The sequence below is a fragment of the Eleginops maclovinus genome, chromosome 4, assembly GCF_036324505.1.
Source record: "Eleginops maclovinus isolate JMC-PN-2008 ecotype Puerto Natales chromosome 4, JC_Emac_rtc_rv5, whole genome shotgun sequence".
NCBI lineage: Eukaryota > Metazoa > Chordata > Actinopteri > Perciformes > Eleginopidae > Eleginops > Eleginops maclovinus.
This window is the reverse complement of record NC_086352.1, coordinates 14,349,014-14,369,909: the sequence shown is the minus strand read 5'-3', so window position 1 is coordinate 14,369,909 and position 20,896 is coordinate 14,349,014. Positions and strand designations below refer to the sequence as shown.

General features: G+C 42.7%; 1 protein-coding gene and 1 long non-coding RNA gene across 2 annotated transcripts in view; one reads left to right on the top strand and one right to left on the bottom strand.

The window, feature by feature from the left end:
• elp4 (elongator acetyltransferase complex subunit 4) overlaps nucleotides 1–20,896 on the bottom strand; it is a 48,707-nt gene that overhangs the window by 23,780 nt on the left and 4,031 nt on the right. The window contains exons 3-9 of the mRNA XM_063881921.1: nucleotides 18,352–18,473; nucleotides 17,239–17,373; nucleotides 15,665–15,801; nucleotides 12,612–12,696; nucleotides 9,709–9,897; nucleotides 5,917–6,025; nucleotides 3,485–3,591 (exon numbers count right to left, since the gene is read on the bottom strand). Of these exons, the coding sequence (XP_063737991.1) occupies nucleotides 3,485–3,591; nucleotides 5,917–6,025; nucleotides 9,709–9,897; nucleotides 12,612–12,696; nucleotides 15,665–15,801; nucleotides 17,239–17,373; nucleotides 18,352–18,473 (884 nt within the window). The remainder of the gene's footprint in view (nucleotides 1–3,484; nucleotides 3,592–5,916; nucleotides 6,026–9,708; nucleotides 9,898–12,611; nucleotides 12,697–15,664; nucleotides 15,802–17,238; nucleotides 17,374–18,351; nucleotides 18,474–20,896) is intronic.
• LOC134863413 (uncharacterized) lies at nucleotides 11,669–20,095 on the top strand. The gene is made up of 4 exons (XR_010165662.1): nucleotides 11,669–11,777; nucleotides 15,612–15,834; nucleotides 17,254–17,391; nucleotides 19,993–20,095. It is a non-coding gene; the product is annotated as an uncharacterized LOC134863413 (long non-coding RNA).

Genomic DNA, 20,896 nt, shown 5'->3' with positions numbered 1-20,896 from the left:
GACTGAGAAAATTCTCACACGCACTGCGTGTCACATATGTGCTTGCATTTCTCAATAAGTATGTGCTTTTGTCGTTGCATGAAAGTCAATATCGCTATGTGTGGGAGTGAGCAGTGAGCAGTGTATGTGTCTATGAGTATGTGTTAATCTTGTCGAAACACCTAACACTACCCTACCTGCTCAGACAGGGCCATGGGTTAATTCTGGCTTTAGGCATTATGGCTAATAACCGCTCATCAACCGCAGTGTGAACTCTTGGAAACGTCAACTGTTGTCATGGTAACCTTATCACGAACCAACAGAACCTTGATGACGGTGCTGAGTGTGAAGCTGGGATATAATACATTCAAACCTTGAATTAGTTTGAATGGATTATAAGTAACATGTGTTTTTTTTAACAAAACTTGTACTCTGTGTGATGTCAAATAAATATTTCGAAATTCCTGAGCCGCTACGTAATAGAATCATGCGTCAAACAGCAGTTAAAAATTAGTTACTAGCATGACTCCCTTCAGAGTTAGGAGTATCATGTAGCTGCGTGACCCACCTGGAGAGAAGCTACAGCTCCTGTCCTTTGCCACAAATTAATCCAGATCTGATGCTGATAAACATCTGAGTGAGGTTTGATTCACAGCATTTATTCATTTGGAAAACAAGTCAAAAGTTGAAAGAAGGGCCTGAAGAACTGATCTATGCCCACCATAACAGATATGAAGAACAAGAAAGACTGTGAGCAATGGGTAAGAGAATGTTGTATTATGTGGCCCCAGGCTGAGGAGCCCTGTAGTTTGAGTAAATGAGGTGATTAGCAGGGACGGTGTGAGCTGTCACACACCAGACACTGGGCTTAAAATCCAATCATGTGTCAATCAGTGACCCACCAGCAGTTGACCAACAGGTCAAACACAGTGTACGCTGAGCCACGTAGTCAGAGCACAACAGCAGTTCTGCATGCAAGGTTTACACAGGTAAACTGATATAGACCAACCTGTGTAACCAGGGATGCAGAGCCAACATGCACTCATACCTTTGTGACATCTCGAAGTAAGGTGATGTACTAATTAATGACAGTCAATCAAAGAGCCACAGAACCCAGCACGAGAAAATAATTGCCTATTGCAATGTGTGTTTTGACTGATTTGATGCTTGACTGGTGATATCATACAATGTTCTATGGGAATTTCCCTGAGACATAAAACGTGCCATTGCCAAGGATTGTGATTGACATTTCATATCAGCCGTTAAATATTTTGAAAAGTCCTCTGGATATAACTATTTTAATGGTATGTGAATCAGGTCAATACAAGAGTATGGTTACCATTCAACACAAAACTCCAATAAAGCTCCTTAAACAAGGAAGGCAGACAAAGCTTGTTCTTTACAATGTGCTGCTGGGATATATGACACAGTATCCAGGCCCCACAGAGCTACTGTGATGCTCTAGGCCTCTGCCCCCTGGCCTGCCCAATAGAGAGGCCTAATTAAAAGACCATTGTGGATAACCACCTTGACTTTTACGAACCATATAAATCTATACTAGAGTGGCCTATTGAGGGGGTCAGAGAAAGGAGGGGGAAGCAGACCAATGCAGACAAGAGTAAAGGGGTTAGAAGGATGGTGAAGGCTGGTAGAAAATGAGTAGGGGTTGACCATAGGATGAGGAGAGGGTTTAGGGGGGGTGGGCATTTCTCTCCTCCCCCTCACCTCCTGCATGAGACAATAGGACTGACTAAGAGCCAAAGAACCAGAGGGTGTGATAAGGTAATGATAATGTAATGAGGACCAATCATGAGCCTGAGCTAAGAGGAGGGCCTCTTAATTTGTCTCTAGAGTGGTAGTTCAGTGACGGATTGATTGCTCTGAGTGAGATTGATGATGTGACACATGCAAAATGGATGCGTCTCTGACACGACGAGAAAGAGAAAGAGGATAAGAATTCATAAATCATAATGAATCAAGAAATGGCAAGGCCACACAATCTGTCAGTGCTGTGTGTATGCGCTGTGTATATGTATATAATGCTCTGTACTGACAGAGCAAACAAATTGAATGTTAATACAAACAGGGAATGGAGAAAATAGACAACAAGTTGAGGAAAACAGGTGAGTGATGAGTGAACTGTATTAAACTGTGAGGTAAATATTCCAATGAACATTGAACCGCATGTGCCCGTTGTATGGAAAATAAGTTATAAGTGGCTGAAATAAAAAGGTTGAAAAAAACTAATCCTTCATAACCCAACTGGTGCTTGTATTGGAATATACAGTAAACAAACAATCAACATAGAGAGAAAACACATTTTGGAGATTGTGGAAGTTAAAAATGAAACATCCTGAGGGACTAACTAATCTTAAGGTGAAAGTCGACCGTAAACACATATGGTGGTGCCACCATGATGAGGGGTAATGTTCGCATCATATACCCTTGATTAACGAGACCTCCAAACGCCCATTTTGTGCACCATTATACACACTGCCCAATCTTTTGACCTTTGCAGCAGCTGTGCTCTGCCAGGGATGTTGAGGCTGTTTTTGTTCTCACCGCCTTCACCCCCTTCTTCTGGGGTCACCGAAACGAGTTACAGTAAGTCCTCTCAGAGGCAACGCAGGCCACCAGCTGTCATTAACGAAGCTAGAGTCAGCAGTGCTCCAGTTCAGTTCAAATATAGAAATCAGCAAATATGACAAAGCAAAGAAGTGTTTGGCCCAACATTATTCCACATAAAACCACCACTGATAAAACTGTCATTGTGGGCTGCAACGGTCTATTGCTCCATTTTCTCAACAGGTCACGGCGGTTGCCAGCTGTGGAGTGAATGAACAGAGACCTGGCAGACAACGTAAGCAGCACCTACCGTACAAAGCTTGTTCTCTTGAGAGCTAGTGGATAGTGGAACCATGTTTGTTGCTGTTGCTTCACTTTTGTCCGTCCTGATGACTGAAAACATGTCCATGCATTTATGTCTCTACAGCTGATTAGTTTATAGTCTTTTATTTTCATATAAAATGTGAACTATACCTTTAACCTGAACTGCCAAAACTATTTATTTTTTGCGTATTCATGAATATAGATGGAGATTTTCTTCACCCTGTTGCCTCTTGACACAACACTGAAGTAAGTGTGGCAGCAACAGTGTATAATCAATAGCTTCACCTTTTATTTTGACACCCAATAATAATAAAAGGTTGGCAGAACTTGGCTGAAGTGAGAGACTTCTCATTATCATCAGCACTGAAATTCAGCCCTGCTATGAAAATGATGAATGGGAACAATTGTAATGGTTTTCTCAGTAAACTTTCATCTACATTCAGCTCTTGTTCTAGGGTAATGGTTAGATGGAAAATACAAAATAAAAACACTTTAGAGAAAATAAAATGGTGCAAAAAAAAAACCAACCAAATACAAAAGAGAGATCATCAAAATAAAACAACCCGATCAAAGCCTGACCAAATCATGGCTAGACTGTGTAATGTTGAAAACGTACCTCAATACTGAACTGCTTTCTCTTGAGCTTAAAGGCCAGGTCCTTGTGGTCAGGAAGTTTACTCGCCAGGCAGTTCAGGTGAGGTACTTGGCGTACATGTAACAGACCTGTGAAAAACGAAGAGAACACATTAAAAACTAAATGGGCTGAACAAGGTGTCTGTCTTCTAATATATAGTCTTTATTCTGTGCCTAGACAAAGCTGTATCTCTTTTTTAAATACTAACATCTTAAAATATTGCAAGTTACATAGGGCCAGGGTCATTTACCCAGGCCATATTTGGATGATATGTTGATTTACATATGTCTTATTTATTATAAATGCTGAACAAACCAATTCATATTGGTATCCTTATTTCTTTCTTTGTTTTTTATTATAATATAATAATATATGTTAATAAGGGAAGTGTTTTTCTCTCTTTGATGTCGACAAACACTTCCTTTGACGCATTGAAGTCTGCATCTTAAAAGGAAACTTGAAGTAATCCACCTGCTGATTCCAAAATGTTGGGGGAAAAAAAATGAAGAGTTTTAAAAATGGAGCACACAAATGAATGGTACACTTTCCTTATTAGTTTTGAAGACTGCCGTTCTTATTGAGTGAATGTAGAAGGACAGTCATAAACAAACACACCTTCATCTGCACTAAGCATCAAAGTTTTAATCCACTGACCAGAAACTCTGAACATGGTGGTATTGAAGTGAAATAAAATGCATTACTGTTAATGTAAGACAAAATCAACAGAGAAATTACTTATTATCAGATATCTAAAAACATTCCTAAATTGACATTCCTACCCTATTTATTTTCCCTACAGGCTGTGGGGCACGGGTGTACTTTGAAGTAAATTTCCCAATTAAGGACACAGTAGAGCAATGAGGGCAAGTACACAAAAATACAAGCCAGGGATTCCAGCAAAGGACAGAGCGACGCTTTGCAGTACTTTTTCAACTCTTTGTTTCACTTTTACTGTGCCCAAAAAGTTACATTTAAATAAAACCGGAAAAGTACAAAAGAAGTGGGATGGTATAAATGATCGTGATAGAGAAAATAAGAAATCGAGGGAGTAATGGAGAAATGGACACAGAAAGTGGGGGATGGTGGGTTCTCTCCTCTGTGCACTTGGGTGATTTTCCCTTGCCTGATTTGCAGTGACAGGCTTCCCAGCATGCTTTGAGCAGCCCTGAACTGCTGCCGCAAACATGCACGCACGCGCATCCGCACGCACTCTCACACTCGTACCAGATGCGTTTGCACTCATGAACACACATCAAAACAATCATGCACAAAATGTATTTCATAACCCAACCAGAATTTCACTGGCTGGTTAAATAGACGGCAAGTATATTCTCTTACGAGAAACTCAAATAATATTAATTTCAAATCTAAAAGAACATTTTACACTACAAAATTATTTTTAAAACAATGCCCCACAACACTCAAATGATACACAGGTTTACATGCCACCTGCCTTTGCAATGCAGAGGAATGTGATCACTATGGGATGTGTTATCTAAATAAAACATGCTGTTGGATGAAACCAAAATCTGCCATTGAATGTTTTTACTCCTCATCCCTTCATCTGTCACAACCGAGCCCGTCTAACCCTGAGGAGGGGAGGAAGGGGGGGAAACGAGAGAAAAAGCGCAAGAGTGAGTCGGAGAGTTCGAGAGGCATGGCTAAAAATACCCCACTCGCTTAAACTGACCTTTATTCGCTGAGAGTGTGATAGAAAAGAGGGAAGCAAACGAGAGAAAGAAGGAAGTATAAAACCGTAAAAGAAAAGTGATGGCGAGGCCGGAGAGAGCAGAGACAAACTATGCTTCAACCCCTCCCTTTCTTCGTTTCCGTCTCTGCACTCGTCCCTTATTGGTGTCCTCTTCCCCCTACTGAAAGCCTTGCCCTCCATTTATTAGCAGAGCATGCTGGCCATGGAGACATTGAGCGAGGGATGGAGAGATACAGGCAGAGAGGAAGAGAGAGTGATGGTGAGAATATCGATTCCCCAGTGTTGGTCTGCTCTGCTCCAGAGCCTCAGGGGTATGGGACTGGGGATGGAGAGAGGGCGAGGCGAGAGGGAGAGAGGCTCTGCTGGAGGGGGGGAGGCAGGGATGGAGTGGGTGAGGGTGCGAGGGAGAGGGGGTACAGCGTGGCAGCTGAATCCCCCCCGGCCTGTCTACTGAGGAGCACGTCTGATTGAGCAGCAGCACACTAACATGCACTGACAGCCTGGCCTGCAAGGGGGCTGCCCTGCCTCCATCCACAGCCCAGCCCCAGCCTTAATGCACTGCTTGTGTGTACATGTGTGTGTGCAACTGAGGGAAAGAGACAGAAAGATAAGCGAGTGTGCGTGTGTGTGTGTGTGTGTGTGTGTGTGTGTGTGTGTGTGTGTGTGTGTGTGTGTGTGTGTGTGTGTGTGTGTGTGTTCTTACCATGGTAATCTTTGTAGAGTGGGTTGGTCTCTCTCTCAGAGCCTTTGAATGATTCCAGGGCTATGGCATTGTCACACAGCCTGGTTATGCTGCCCATTAGAGCTCTGTCCTGTAGGGTCGAGAGAGTGAGTGAGTGAGAGGGGGAGAGAGAGGGAGGGAGAGAGAGGGAGAGAAACATGAGCAGGTAATTAAAAGCCTCCTGACGGGCCATCAGTGTTGCAATTAAATTAGGTCATCATGTCCCGTGGCCAGGTCATTTCTGCCCAAGGCTGAGGTGAGGGTGATGAGGGGAAAGAGCCCTGATAGGGGTTACACAGGTGATGTTGGGGCAGGTAAATTAACTAAAACCTTACAACTGGCATACATCTTCAAACGTGCCATAGGAAAAGTCAATGGCAACACATTATAATGATTTTACTTCATGAATGAACAATTATAACAGTAAGGCTCACAATTGGTGCACACTTTCAAACTGGCACACAGAGGGGGAGGATAGAGAGGAAGTGGGAGAAATCAGTAGAGGCTCGATGGGAAGGGCTCCCCCTACTGGTTAGGTGATTGACTTGACAACAAAGAGGACACATCAGGGGCGAATACAGTAGACAGAAAGAATGAGAAACATACAAAAGGGTGGAGGCAGAGGGTAAAGGCAGAGGAGGGGGAGAGAGAGGGACATTGGGATGGAGGGAAAGAGGGAGTCCTGCATTATTAATCCCTTTGCCTCTTGAATCATTCACATCCTTCTCTCTGTGTTGGCTGCCACCGCCTAATGCAGTTTTCATGCCTTCATGTCTTTTCCCCACTCTTTCTTCTTCCTTTTCATTTTTGTCCTACTTTTAAAGTATTCATATCCCACCAGTCAGGGCTGCCAGCACTTACAGGGTATCTGAGGTCACTTAAATGCAGCAATTAAACTCAGTGTAAGAGTTTGGCTATGACATTTTCTTAAAACACTAATGGTACAGTATGGCCAATAGCGTCTGTACGAGAGAGAAGCAAAAACTTTATCTGTGCTAGTCTGTCTACGCCATAATAATTATTCTGTGCTTACTTGAATACAAAGATGAGGCTCTCTGGCAAAGACTCAAAAGTTTCAAAGTCACAGAGCTGCTCAGTTCAGGGGCAGAAAGGCAGAATGACGTCAGCAAGAAATGCACGTGGTACACAGCTCCTTGAGTTTTACGAGGTCTACATCTTTTTTAAAATCAAATTCATAATTGATAACGAGCTCAAAGTAGAGTGTCCTCCATTCTGCAATGAAAGTATATGCTGGCTCAATTAGCTCAGATTCCATCAGTGTAAATCCCCTGAACACCCAGAGCCTCAGCTGACACTCACTGACTGACAGATCATAGGGAGAGCCAGCCTTCATTTAGCCTGCAGCATCTTAACTTGACTGAATACACCGCAGTCAATTCATGTAACCAGTTACTGATTATCACCATTTCATCACAGATGTTTGACTTATCAGGTTTCGGCAGTATGTCTCTCTGTACTTTTGTTTGCTTTTTTGGAAAACGGATGTATTATGTGTACAGACTCAAAAATTCAATACATCACTCTGAGGGAGGCAGATGTCTTTCCGTCTGTTTAATGTCTTTGGAGAGTAAAGTCTATATATGAGACAGAATGAATGCACACTTCCAAGGCTAGGATAGGAAGGTGTTTCTCAAAAAAAAACACAGGCACAGTTTTTCCACAATAAAATGTAACTCATAGTTGCAGTTTTCATGATTATTATGTGGTTACATGCTTTGAAAAATGCTTAAATATGTGTAAAAAGCAGAGAGATTAAGATGGAAAAACAACTGTTAAATGTAACAAACAGCCACTAAGTAACATTCACTCTGTTTATGGAGGTTAAATATAACAACATAATGATCACATGTATTCTTTACCAAATAATTAGTTGTGGTTTTGTAGCAACACAACAACTCTGCCTGACCAGTCCAAACTCTGCGTCTACATATTTGCATAGGTCAGGACACCACTTAGTCTGAGCAGCAGGTGAGGTGTATATGGATACATCTTAGCGACGACTGTGTATTTTGTGTTTGTGTGTGTTTACTTATGGGGGTGGTGGCAGGAGATAGTATGATGGAGGAGGACCGGGCTAGGACAAGTCTAATTAATGTTTCAGATGGACTGTGGCACTGTGCCGCTGTGAGGAGGCTTTCAGTGAGTTTCTCAACTTCCCAAGCTGCTCAATAATGGATAGAGAGTCCAGCACGCTCTCGGCCAGCTAGCCCACTGCTACTAGTCTAGACAGTCTTAAAAAGGCCACATTAACTAAGCTAAACATCTAAGCAAAGGTACGGCCGGAAAGAAGCTCTGCTAACACTTAAATTGTTAAAGTACCAGACACATTGTTGTCATTTAGTTAAAATGAGCAGCCTGCACACCTTGGTGGGATCATCTGATCAATTAGAGTCGTTTTTTTATAACAAGACCAAGTGTAATTAAACTAATCATAAGGTCAATAGATGCCCATCCTAACCGCCTCTCATTACCTCCATGTTGGCTTAGTCACCCAACACCTGATTCAGTCCAATATGTCCCCCTCTCCTCTTCCTCACCCGCTCATTCACTTCACTCCCCAGGGTGGAGAAGGGGGAGGGGACAGATTAAGGGTTTGGAGGCCAGGTCGGAGAGGGACAGGGGGACTGCTCCCACCACAGCTGACATCTGCTAGTTAGCCACTCTACCTTTTTTTGACTAGGCCAAGGCCGCTGTGCACTGAGTATATAGGCTTGAAGCCAGAGCATGTTGTGACAACACAGCTGTTCTGAAAGTTAAGCATCAACCTATATCTTTATATAAACCAACGGAGACTATTGTGTTCCCATGCTGTTGTGATTGAAAAGATTCAAGAAGTAGGGTGTTTTACGTCTAGGCAAGATAAAACATTTATGTAGAGTAAGTCTCAGATGGCTTTTCTGGTAAGTATGCTTCTACGGTCCACTGTCTGGGGGAGGGCTGTGGTTTGCCATATGCCTCAGCAGATGACTCCACCTTCACACTGAGAGGCCAGACTGTACACAGACGCATGCACGCAGACTCATAACCCCCCCCAACCCACACAAAAACACACACAGCCAAAGATACAGACTACACGGAGGGATTTTTGTAAGAGAATAAAATGCATAAACACAGACTCTCATTGTGTAGCGCTTCAAAGTAATTAAAAGCCCAAACAAACAAACATAGATCTAGAGGGCTTTGAATGAAGTGTGCACTCGACTGGGTCTGTTGGGGGAGCGATGCGTGAGCAAGAGGCCCCCGCGCAGGCCTGAGTCATACCAGGTTGACACCGAACTACAGGGTCAAGAGGAGGCCCCGCTACAAAAGACTTCCAACTTTGTTTCCCATTAACGAAATGAGACAAAGAAAAAGCACATGGGCCAAACATCAAACCACGCACAAAAAATCCAGACAGTCTATTATCTGTAAATTCAAGTCAATTCAATGTTCGTTTTTTTATCCCCCCTGGCGGTTGTGGTTTAAAACACAACAGAGGAGGAAAGACAAAGAGATGTAGAAGAGAATAATGCAAAACATACTGGAGATATGATTTGTAAACTTTGGACGTGTGGTATTTTATCAGCACCACACATTTTAGAAACTAATGACAAACTGTTCTCAACTTTTTAAAACTAGCATTAGAAGTGGAAACATCAGTTATTTATCAGTTCAGCTGATGTTGAATCAGAAACAGTAAGTTGTATTCTGAGCGAATGCTGATGCTTGTGAACTGCAAAGAATTGTTCTTCATGTGTCAAAAATGAGTCTTACCTGGATGAGATGTGAAGGCAGAGTAATTACTGCCACTGACAACGAGGTCCTCAGCAAAGCACGCAGTCCATAGAGAAAGGTAGTGAGGGCGCGGCCATTTTTAGGGTTGTCATGGCAACACAGGTCATCACCCCACAGAGCCGAGCCAAGAGAGTGAAGCCCGATTCGCAGGATGTTACGTGAATTTGACTATGAGCAAGAAGAACCAAAAAGCAGGGGTCAGGCAAACCGAAAAACATGAGAAATATGTTACTTTCTACTCAGTAATACATTTTTACTTTATTAAAAGTTCTCCCAGTGCATCTGAAGATTAAAAGGTTGCTGCTTTTGGAATATTTTGGAAAGGTGCTGTTATGGGTACTATTCCCAAACTCTGGGAGAGAGCGACTGGACAGTCTGCTCACCAACACAGACGATCGGTGCCCAAACGTGACTGGACACAACTGCCCAATCACAGAGGCCATCTGACACACGCACAATGGACCTGTCAGACAGGCTTCCAATATGGCCGCCACCCAGAAACCCCAGCACATTCTTGGCACAACAGTGATGCTCTGCAGCCAAGGGGGCCTGGGTAAGGGTGGAGTGCCTTCCCTTGTAACAACCCCCCCAACCCACCATAAGAGATCAACAGTAACCCACTCTCATGAAGACAGAGAAAAAGTGGCCAAACAGTGGTGGGATATATATCACTGAAACTCAGAGAATGGAGGAGCCTGTCCAAACTGTGAGAGGTTTTTAACCTTTCCTACAATTGCCTTTTATTTGGAGTTTCTTCAGGGTGGCTCCTGATTACTGAGGTGAGAGCCAAGAGTGATTAACAAAGCTCTGGCCCAAAATCGGATCGCTTTTTCCTTTTTTTTTTCAGCCTCTCCTCTCTTTCATCCCTCCCCCTCTATTATCTCAACCCTTCCAGAATGTCCTCTACCCCACTCCCCATCGCTTCCTCTCCCAACAGTATGACCTAAGCTTGGTTTGGATCTGGATCAGAATCACAGGCATCTAAGAAAAATAAACCCCATTGTTTCTGGGAGTTTTCCACAGTTGGCTCATAGTTTCCCAAAGGAGGACTCTCACACCGGACTACATTTATCCTCCGCTACAGCATTCAAAATCAGTGCTACATCTCAATACCTTACTATACTTAAGTGAAAGTGTTTTGTGTGGGCCTTTGTCGTTGTTAGATATACCCTTTCTTTGTTTAACAGGCTTTGCCTACGCAGGTCCCGGGGGGCCAGAGAATAAGAATTCGATTTCTATGTTTGCAGCCCAGCAGGGGGTGGGGGTTGTGGTAACACGACTGTTGCTGTGGCATCAAGAGTAGAAGCCAAACTTAACTCCTATAGTTTAGCCTATAGAAAAATCAGGGAACAGTGCCAGTTGAGTCCAGCCAAGGACCCAAGGCCAGCCATATAGACTGCAGCCAGCCTGGGACCACAACCTAATCACCAGCCAATCACTGAGCAGACTCACAGTCCTGCTGCCACCCCTGTCCCATTCATCTGAAAAGACAAAAAAAAAAATGTTCTGGGAGATTAACCCTTGATGTAATCTGTTATTTACATTACACGGTTTATATCAAATCAGCTTCTTGTTTCCAGTCCATAATGGCAGAATCACAAATAAACATATAAACTCACACACACTGATTATCACCCATACTGGGCATTCTTGTGCCAGTGCCCATGTCGCTCTGCGCCGCTCTGCATTCCTCGACTGTGCCAACAGCATGTCAGGCGGCCACACTGCTTTAATGATGTCAGCAGTTAATCTGGCGTGTGAGTGACAGCGCTTGGGGAGGGAGGGTGGGGGGTATTGGAGGTAAACCCTGTGCGAGATTGACAGGGGGAGAGGTGGCTCCAGGTGACGAGCAGAGGGGTCATCGAAAGTAGGTGAATAAGACACAGGAGGTGCAGACACACACAAACACTCGTACCGTATATCTATATATACAGGCACATCACAGTGTTAAGAGGATTACACTGGGTCCTGTGGGAAACAGAAGGGGCCGTGGATGTTTCTGGCATTCTGTAAGGGACTGATGATTATTAAAAAGATGTATGTCAAAGGTAAGACACACACAGCTGGGACACACAGGTGAGGCCTATCCCGAGCAGGTGACAGAGAGGTGAACAGACTCCAGACAAGTGGTGGTTGGAATGTGACAGAAGAGCTGCAGGTCACAGACGCTGTTTGACTTTTTCTCTTTCAAAATTAGTCCTCGATTGCAGCTCACACATAATACTTTAAAAGCACAATAGTTTGACTGGGCTTATAATAATTAGCATGGCTGGAAGAACACACCTGTACGCACCAGAACGTCAACGAGTTCACCTTATTTAACAATTAGTGAACGAGAAGAAAAAATGCACACAAACATTTTGTGTTGCTTCACTGCTAGCGGCATCTTACTGCATGTTTACTGCTTTTAAGCATTGTTTTTTTTATAATCGCTGAAACCAAATCCACAATCAATGGAAAGGTAAATGATTAAAAACTCTCTCTATTTCCTGTCCATCTCCAGTGAAGCTATCATTAAAAAGTAAAACTATCTAAAAAATCAAATTTAAACTTGTGGAATTGTGTGTGATCAAATATGAGTGGCAGGTGATTTTTGTTTCTATTATAGAGTCAAATCAATTAACAAATTGAAGCAATTTTTATCACAAAAACTAAACGGTTGATCGTAAAAAGATCAATGGCCTAAAGTGGAAATATTTCTTTTGTTTAGCAACTTTACCTGCTGCAAATATATATCCATAGATTCACAGTGGGGTTGCTGTTTAGTATATTGCTTTTTAATTGAGATACACATTTGCAAAAGTTTGAAAAATATATAGGAAAACCCATCATTCAGGCTGAAGGGAACAAATGCAAAGTGGATCATCAGTTCTAGTTCTTACCATAGGGGCTGCTACATCAAAGCCCTCCCTGCTTATGACCTCTTGAAGAGACTTGAGCAACGCAGAGTAGGACTCAAGCATGGTACTGAAAAGAGCACAAGACAGAGGAGAGGGTGGACACAGTGGAGGGGACAACCAGAAAGAGAACATAAAAGGGGTTACTTCAGATGTGTTAACTGTAACATTTGATAAATCTGGGCCAAGCCTTTCACCACAGTAGCTTAATCCTGTATGACTGCAGTATGTTCCTCCTGACTGTGCTTTTCTGGAGCCACTGAGGCAGACAGATGATCCATATCAAGAGATCCAATTAATTTATTTGGTTGATTAAATTACAACATGACTGGTTCTCTGTCAGCTCCCCGAGGATCTGATTGTGCCGAGACAGACGGACAAACAGACAGATGAGACGTGGATATGCACAAACATACACACAACAAAGACGATAAGTGAGAAGGAGGGGAGCGGGGGGGGGATTAATGGGCTGATATCTAAAATTAACAAGGAACAGCATTTTGGTGTTTAATCAGGGGTAAGATGTGCACTACTGACAAAGGGCGTACAGTGCCATCAGAGCCACATTTAGAAACAGTCGAGGGAATGATTACTGCTGAACCCATCATGGACCTATAGGACGGACAATGTTAACCCCATGTTTTTACTAAGGTCCGTCAACTTAAGAACGCCCCACCATTGTAATGACCACTCTGCAGTGAGTCACAGTGGGCAGCTATGTCAGTTGTCAATTCAACCTGCAGGCTACAAAAGCTGATACACATAGATTGGTCACACGCCAATAGCCCCGCATAAAGAACAGTAATACACACTTGTGTTGATTACACTTGCGCCAAGTACATCCATGTACTCTATTTCAGTTATTCAACCCAACAATGGTGCCTCCTGACCCTGCTGGGGCTAATGATAGAGCTGGTTTGGTGAAAGAGGGACACCTACCCTTCTTGGCCTCTCTGCCCATGCCCCTGCTCTGAGGTAGGGGGCTGGGATGGTTTGACATGCAGTTAAGCAGGAGGTTGCCGCTGGTTGGCAGCTATTGTGTGGGATGGTATTGTGTTTTAGCTACCCCTACCGAGCACCCCTCATTCAGGTACCAAAAAGGTCTAGGTGCTTAGCTACAGGGGCTAGTGCGTCGGCTAATTAGGATCATACACAGGGACGCTTCTTTATCTCGGTGTTTCTCTTTCAGCAATGAAAGAAAGGACGAGAGAAGGGGGATGCTTGGTCTTAAACAACAGGATCTGTATCACCTAGAGAGCAATTTGTGCCAATTATGCCTTCAAGTGAAACGGAGCAATTTAACAGCTAGGGTATCAACATGGGGCTGTGGACACGTGCAAGGGGGAGTAGCCTGCTTAGGAGTTTGTGTGGAACATGTGCGTCTGTAATATGCTGAGTGTGTGTGTGTGTGTGTGTGTGTGTGTGTGTGTGTGTGTGTGTGTGTGTGTGTGTGTGAGTGTGAGTGTGTGTGAGTGTGTGTGAGTGTGAGTGTGAGTGTGAGTGTGAGTGTGAGTGTGAGTGTGTGTGTGTCAGTATTTGGGCGGTGCTGGGGGCACAATGGTGGGGTGCAGGTGTAGTTTCCTGCTGTCAAAATGTCTGTAAGATCTACAAGCTATTCAGACACAAACAGTACCACCATGTCACTCCTACTCACTACACTGTGACACTCTGCTGCAAACATCAACGGAGAAGATATTATTATTATTTTCTCCCAAGCAATAAGATTTTTTAAATTCTGAACTGTTAATTAGTAAAATAGAGAATGCTTTTCATTCAGTGGTCCACAAAATGTGTTTTTTAAACTGAATATCCACAACATTTATTGTGTTTGCATCGCTGTGCTGTTAAACAGTCTCTGTTTGCTGAAATAAAGGGATTTTATAAAGCCTCCTCCACATCCTCAATGCTCCAGATTGCTGTATTTACCCAGTGTGTGTGAGTGTGGCTTCGTGTGCCCTTGTGTGTTCAACAGCACTCTCTAAGTAAAGAGCCTGCATGACCTCTGAACCTTAAATACACTCAACGCAGGAGAAATCAAACAGACGCTGAGCAAACACAACCCTTATTTGAATAGACATACACAACCTTTCCAAGAGGCTGAGTGTCTTAAGCCAAACGCAAACTACTTAGAACAGAGGATGGACCAAGCAGGTGTTTAAATGATTTGTATGAGCTTTAAAAAGTGTGAAAAAATGTATATTTGAATTATTTATTTACTTTCAACAAAATAATACTGGGTTGAAAAAATAAAAAGACAGGATTTAAAATGTGGATTCTTAGGTTTCACCTGAAATGATTTAAATGATAATTATTTTAAGCAAATAAATGAATTTCAGTAACTATCCAAAACTAATAGACCGCACTGTACTGTACATTTGTAGGTCTAATACAATTTATGGAGCAACTACAACAGACATATTTTAATAATATAAGTAATATTTCAAGCAGAAATACACAAAATCTGTCTCCGGCTTCTTCAAAAAATGTTTTATTAACATTTGAGTAAATTGATAAAAATTGAAATTCTTTTGCCTTTTGGGAATTCATATTTTGTATATGTATTTTTGTTTTAGTTATTCCTGTTATAATAATTTTTTCTGACTATTTCTGAAGTTGTATAGAAAAATCACTGAAACGATAAATTCAGAAAGATACATTGATAATGAAAATAATCTTTACCAGTAGTTGCATTAGTTGCATCAGTTTATTATATTATTACAAATGTCTAAAACAAAGGGCTCTTCATAACACTGGGGGATGCTAAATCTGAAGTGTTTTCCTTTCAGGTTGACTTTTCTCCAAGACACATATTATGTGCCTTATAAAGTATACACTCTTTAAAACATGTTGGTCTGCCTGCATTGTTGGCTTACCTGTATTCTGTGAATCATGCCATGTTTGTTTACCTGAGTTCTGTTGAATATGTCTTATTTGTGCCTCTGTGTTTCGTGGATGATGTCGTGTTTGTGTCCCTGTGTTATGCAGACGGTGTCTCATTGGTTTCAGTGCGTTCTGTGGATGATGTCTTGTCGGTTTACCTGTGCGTGGGTGATGACTGGGTGGGATGTTCTGGAAGGTAGAAGCGGTGGCACTTGGCTGCCTGGCGAATTTCTGGCTCCATCGTCTTGGAAACGTCATAGTAGTGCCCGAACCGGGATGAAGAGGCCAGGGCAGTCTGAGGAGGTCAACAAGTCAAACTCATGTCAAGGTATCAGGGGACTTAAGAACTTTAACTTAAGAGCATTTTAATGCATTTTCATTCATCTCTGTGTGGCGCTACTGCTTGCTTCAAACAAAAAATAACCTGCATTTAACTTATATCAGATGACTATAAAGCAATCTATTAAATAATTATCTCACTTGTCTTTTAAAACGTTCAATGAGTGTGCTTGACGATACTATGGTTATGCAATTGCATTTTTTATGGGTCATTCCTCTACATTCCCTAAGCAGAGAAGTTAAATAACCACTACGACCACGCTCTTAATCATTTCTTCACATAAATGTCCACTTCTGGCTGTGAAAGCAAACGTGTCAGGGACGCAGGGGAAGGCGGATGTTTTCCTGCAGCTGAAAGAGAGAATTTTAGCTCTTCTCTCTCAGTGAAACCAGGGATTCCATTGTTAGAGGGGCCCTTAATCTACTCCTAATCTGGATTAGGGCCCCTGGTGTGTCCCTCTCCTGGCGGGACGAGGGGGTCAGCAGGGCAGGGGGGTCAGGGGCTCATCTTCTCTTTGTGAGCCAGGCAACCCGCTTAGCGTTCCATCCCCGCCCTGGCGGCCTCACCTTTGATCTGATGTCTTCATCGGGAGAGCGACACACTGGGCTATGCCAGGAGAGGTGTGTGTAAGGGGAAAGTAAGCGTTGACTCTGGGGGTGAATTTGGGATGCAAATCCTCTGGTGGGGCTTACTAGTGGTTTGTAAAGACGATTTTACAGGGGAAGGGGGAGAGGTGAGGAAAGGACACAGATATAAAGAAGTTTCCAGGGAGAGAGAAAGAGGGAGAGGATCCCCAGGGATACACTGTGTGCTGTTAATCCACATAGCGATATGGATTATAGACTGAAGGGGGAAGACTGCAGAGAAGTAGAAGGGGAGGGTCACCTCTCCTCAAAGCGGAAGAAAGAGTGTAGGGCTGCCGACCTTAGCAGGGGGAAAGGCAGGGATTTGGGGGAAGACAGAGGCGCAGGTCTGGGTCATGGGGTTGAGCGAGCAGACATGTCAATGCACAGGCTGCAAAGTACTCTTGTTTCCCAGGCTAAGCAGGGGTGCAGGCGTGTGTGTATGTGTGTATTTGTGAGTTGGGGACCAGTGAAAAGCCTACCTATTGCCAGCTAAGTGTGAGTAATCTGGTCCAGCTCTGAAAGGAGAGGCTGAGGCCTCATTCACTCCACAAAAGAGTTTAGAAGCTGATGGATTTAGTGGTAGAGACAATTGCCAAACCACTAAGACCAGAGAGCCAGTGCTGTTCTTTCTCATTTAATCATTAACAAAGACAACATTAGGAAGTTTATTAAAAGTAGCATAATTACAAATCACCTATTTTCTAACATATATTCCATTATAATAACAGACAATGTACCGTAAACTGTCATGTGATCACCTGATTACCTGTACTTTTGGCAGATTCTGATAGCGCCAGGCAATCTTCATGGCGTCCAAACCATCCTGAGGTTCACACGACAGCCTGGGCTGCTCTGGAGGTTTGTGCAGGGCAACATCATCCAGGATGGGAGCCGGGAGTTCCTACAGGAGATGATACAAGTAATATTAAAAGTATAAACATGTTGATTGTGAATGGTGTGGAGATATATCATAAAATCATATGACGTAAAAGACCGTACAGACTTTTCTATCAGTATATGCACATCGGTGTAAGCTTTTTGAAGTTATCTTAACTTTACAATAAAACAAAAAGACAATACGTTTCAATATTGGTTGGCTATGTGTGTGGGGGGGTATTTGATAGGTTTGTTGATGGCGTAGGTGTAAACCCGTTCTGAAATGTTCTGCTTTAACTCAATGATTTCCAATAAGCTTGTTTTTTGTGTGCATGTTAACGTAATGCATAAAGTACAACCTCAGCATCGGAAGATTAGCATACTGTGAATGTAGCTGTGAAAACACTAAATGATGTGATATATCCCCTTTGGGAGTCCCCTCTCTTAATAAGCCTTTGATATGTAAAGAGAGGGTGAGGCTGTGACCCCTCCCACTATCAATCAGTGGGAGAGAGGCCCTCCTCCTGTATGCTGGGTGGCAGTCAGCTTCTGGGGCAACGTTCCTCTTCACAGAGTGATGCATCGGGAAACATTTCAACAATGTCACAACCATGCCACCCTCGACCTCTCAAATACCCCCGCTGACCCTGACACATCTTGGGGAAAGCTGTGTGCCTATAATGTCTTTTAAATCATGGTCTGACCAGCATGAACCAGGATGAATACAGTACAGCAGGAACTGATTTATAAATTGTGACAATAACATAATAAAAGTAGGCAGAACATACCCACCACTTCAGATGACGAACAGGTCAACAAGATAAAAGTAAAAGGTATTTTTTGCAGTTCTATAGGGATGATGTTAAAGTAGACATATTGAGGCCATGCTTTCTTCTTTGTGGATGGTTTGTCAAAACTTGCATCTCTAAAATAAATCAGGCTTTGAGGTACAAAACATGTCCTTCTTAAAAGCTTAGGGAAAGTACGACACCTCCTCTCATACCTGTAAGATGTCATCTGGGTTATCTTGAGCCGCCGCCACATAAAGTTCATGTCGACACACAACTCCTTCTGCCAGGAAGTACTTTAAGATCATACGAGAGTAGCTATCATATCGGTCTTCCTCTAAAAAAAGAAACAGAGACAACAACAATTTCAGGGTGAGTGGGAGAACTCAAACACATATTTAATGTCATACTTCTAACACTGCCAACAAGGCCTGACTAAATGATTCAGTGATAAACTAGGTACAACATCTTCCCTATGAGAAAAATATATCACCCTCAAGTCTATCATTGGATCTGGTCTTATTCTGAACATTCATTCAGACGCCACAGATCCGGAGGTTTATGACCACATCACAATCACTAACTCTAATTGATATAAGGACCACACTTCGAGCTATCTTTTGAAGGGAAGAGATGAAGTGGCAATCGACATGGCACAGAAACATGGGTGTTATTGTGTGACCTGACTATCGGAGTGGAGCTGACATCTTTAACGCTCTTGTTAAGGTCTTCACAGTATTCCTGTCCACTTCCACCTATCATAACCCAACCCGCAGCGGAGGTGAGAAGGAGACACCTGTCTTAAGCCTTCACCTGACACCTCCCCCTGAACACAAAGGTACCCCAGTTATTGGGACAACTGACAAGTGTAGGCAGAAGCTAGATAAGATATTTCCTATCTTCAAAAATGCTTCTCGACATCTGGTTCAGTTGAATCTTTCAGTTTTTTGACTGAACTCTGATGGCAATGGCAACCTTTCATTATGTTTCAGCAGCCATTTACATCAGTTGTGTTTTATATCATGAAAGTAGGTTAGATGGCATAGACAGGTTACATAATATACTTGTAAACAGAGGTGGAAGGACTCAAGCTCATATAGAGGAGTGTCTTGTTAAAGCATTAAATGGACTGACAAGTGATTCTAAAATTGAAAATACTTTCCCAAATGTGTCGTTTCTCGGTGAACACAAAGCGGCCACCCGGTCATTCCACAACCCAAACTCACAAAAAATGCATGCATCATCACTATGAACCCCCCTACTCACAGGACACATAACTCTACCCAGCAGGCTGGTGCTGCTTCCTGTCACTATCGTTATTTTGTAAAGATTTCATAGGCCTCTCCACACAATGACAAACAGTGGGCACAAGGACAAAGGCAGCACTGACAATTTAAGTTAATGGGCATACAGCTGACAGCTTGGGAATGACATCCTGACGTGTCAACCTTAAACATCCGGAGAATTCCCCCCTCCCACGTTCCCGGTCTATGTCCTCACCTACGGACTTAGGATGGCACAGGAAATTCCAGGGCTCTTCAATTTGTTGTCGGTGGGGCTCCCTGTTCTCTTATTGATGGGTTTCTAGGTCAGCAGGCCTTTGTGGCTTTCAGCAGGCCCCACAAAGACTCCCAGATGGGCCCTCTCAAGATGGGGCCTATTGTGGCTGTGTTTCTATGGGAGCCTTACAAATGGAACCTCCAGGAGTCATTAGGCTGTTGAGGCGGGGGGTAAGGGAGGGGGCGGGAGGTGGCGGGGTATACAAGCAACAGGGGGTGGGGGACGGTCATATCTTTGAGGTAGATCAGTCACTCTGGACAGTCATGGGATGATTTTTTCTTCTTTTTTTTTGGCAGATTCTGACGCTGGTTTGGTTGAGGGGGGAAACGCCTCTGCTTCATTTGCCTTCAAACAGGCGAGAGTCCTGAATCATATCTGCTAAAGGCGCAGGGGGAGGAGACAAAATATGTAGGTCAGGGTGATTTCCCCCTCGTATGAATCTTTGGTCTACATCATTTCTATTATAGGAGCTCAAATTCATTTAGGCCATACGGCAGGTAAATACAATTTTGACAGCATGTTATCTTTAAAATAACTAATGCACTGTACTACTACAAAGTTGTGTGAAATGCCAATCAGCAGCACCTCTCGAGAACCATACACTGTATATGTATAACACACTTATTTTGTTAAGCTTCTGCATGGGACCTTTGTTTGTCTTTGTCAGAACATTCTTACCTATTATCTTGTGCCTTTTCTTGTTGTGTTTTTGAAATGCTTTTACAAACATTTTGTTGTATCCTGTTTTCCATACCATACTGTACATTCAATATTTATTCTATGTAATATTCCACACCTTTCACACTTATTGTACAAATAATATCCTGCTTTATATTTTGTGTTTGTTTATATTTTGAAAACACTTTTTTGTCCCAAATGTATATTTGTATATTTAGTTTATTTTTAAAAGCAACGAAAAAAATTCCCAAATTTGGATCAATAAAGTATTTCTATCCATCCATCTGTGTATCTGTGTATCTGTGTATCTGTGTATCTGTGTATCTGTGTATCTGTCTATCTGTCTATCTGTGTATCTGTCTATCTGTCTATTGCATGTACAGTACTTGTGTTTTAAATGTCTTCAGTTGTCTTAGTATCTTTTTCGATTGTGCTTATGCTTTGTTATTGTTTCTTTATAGCTTACCTCTATAGAAGTGTTTGTAATATGATTGAGTAAGTAACATTCATTGCAAATGTGTC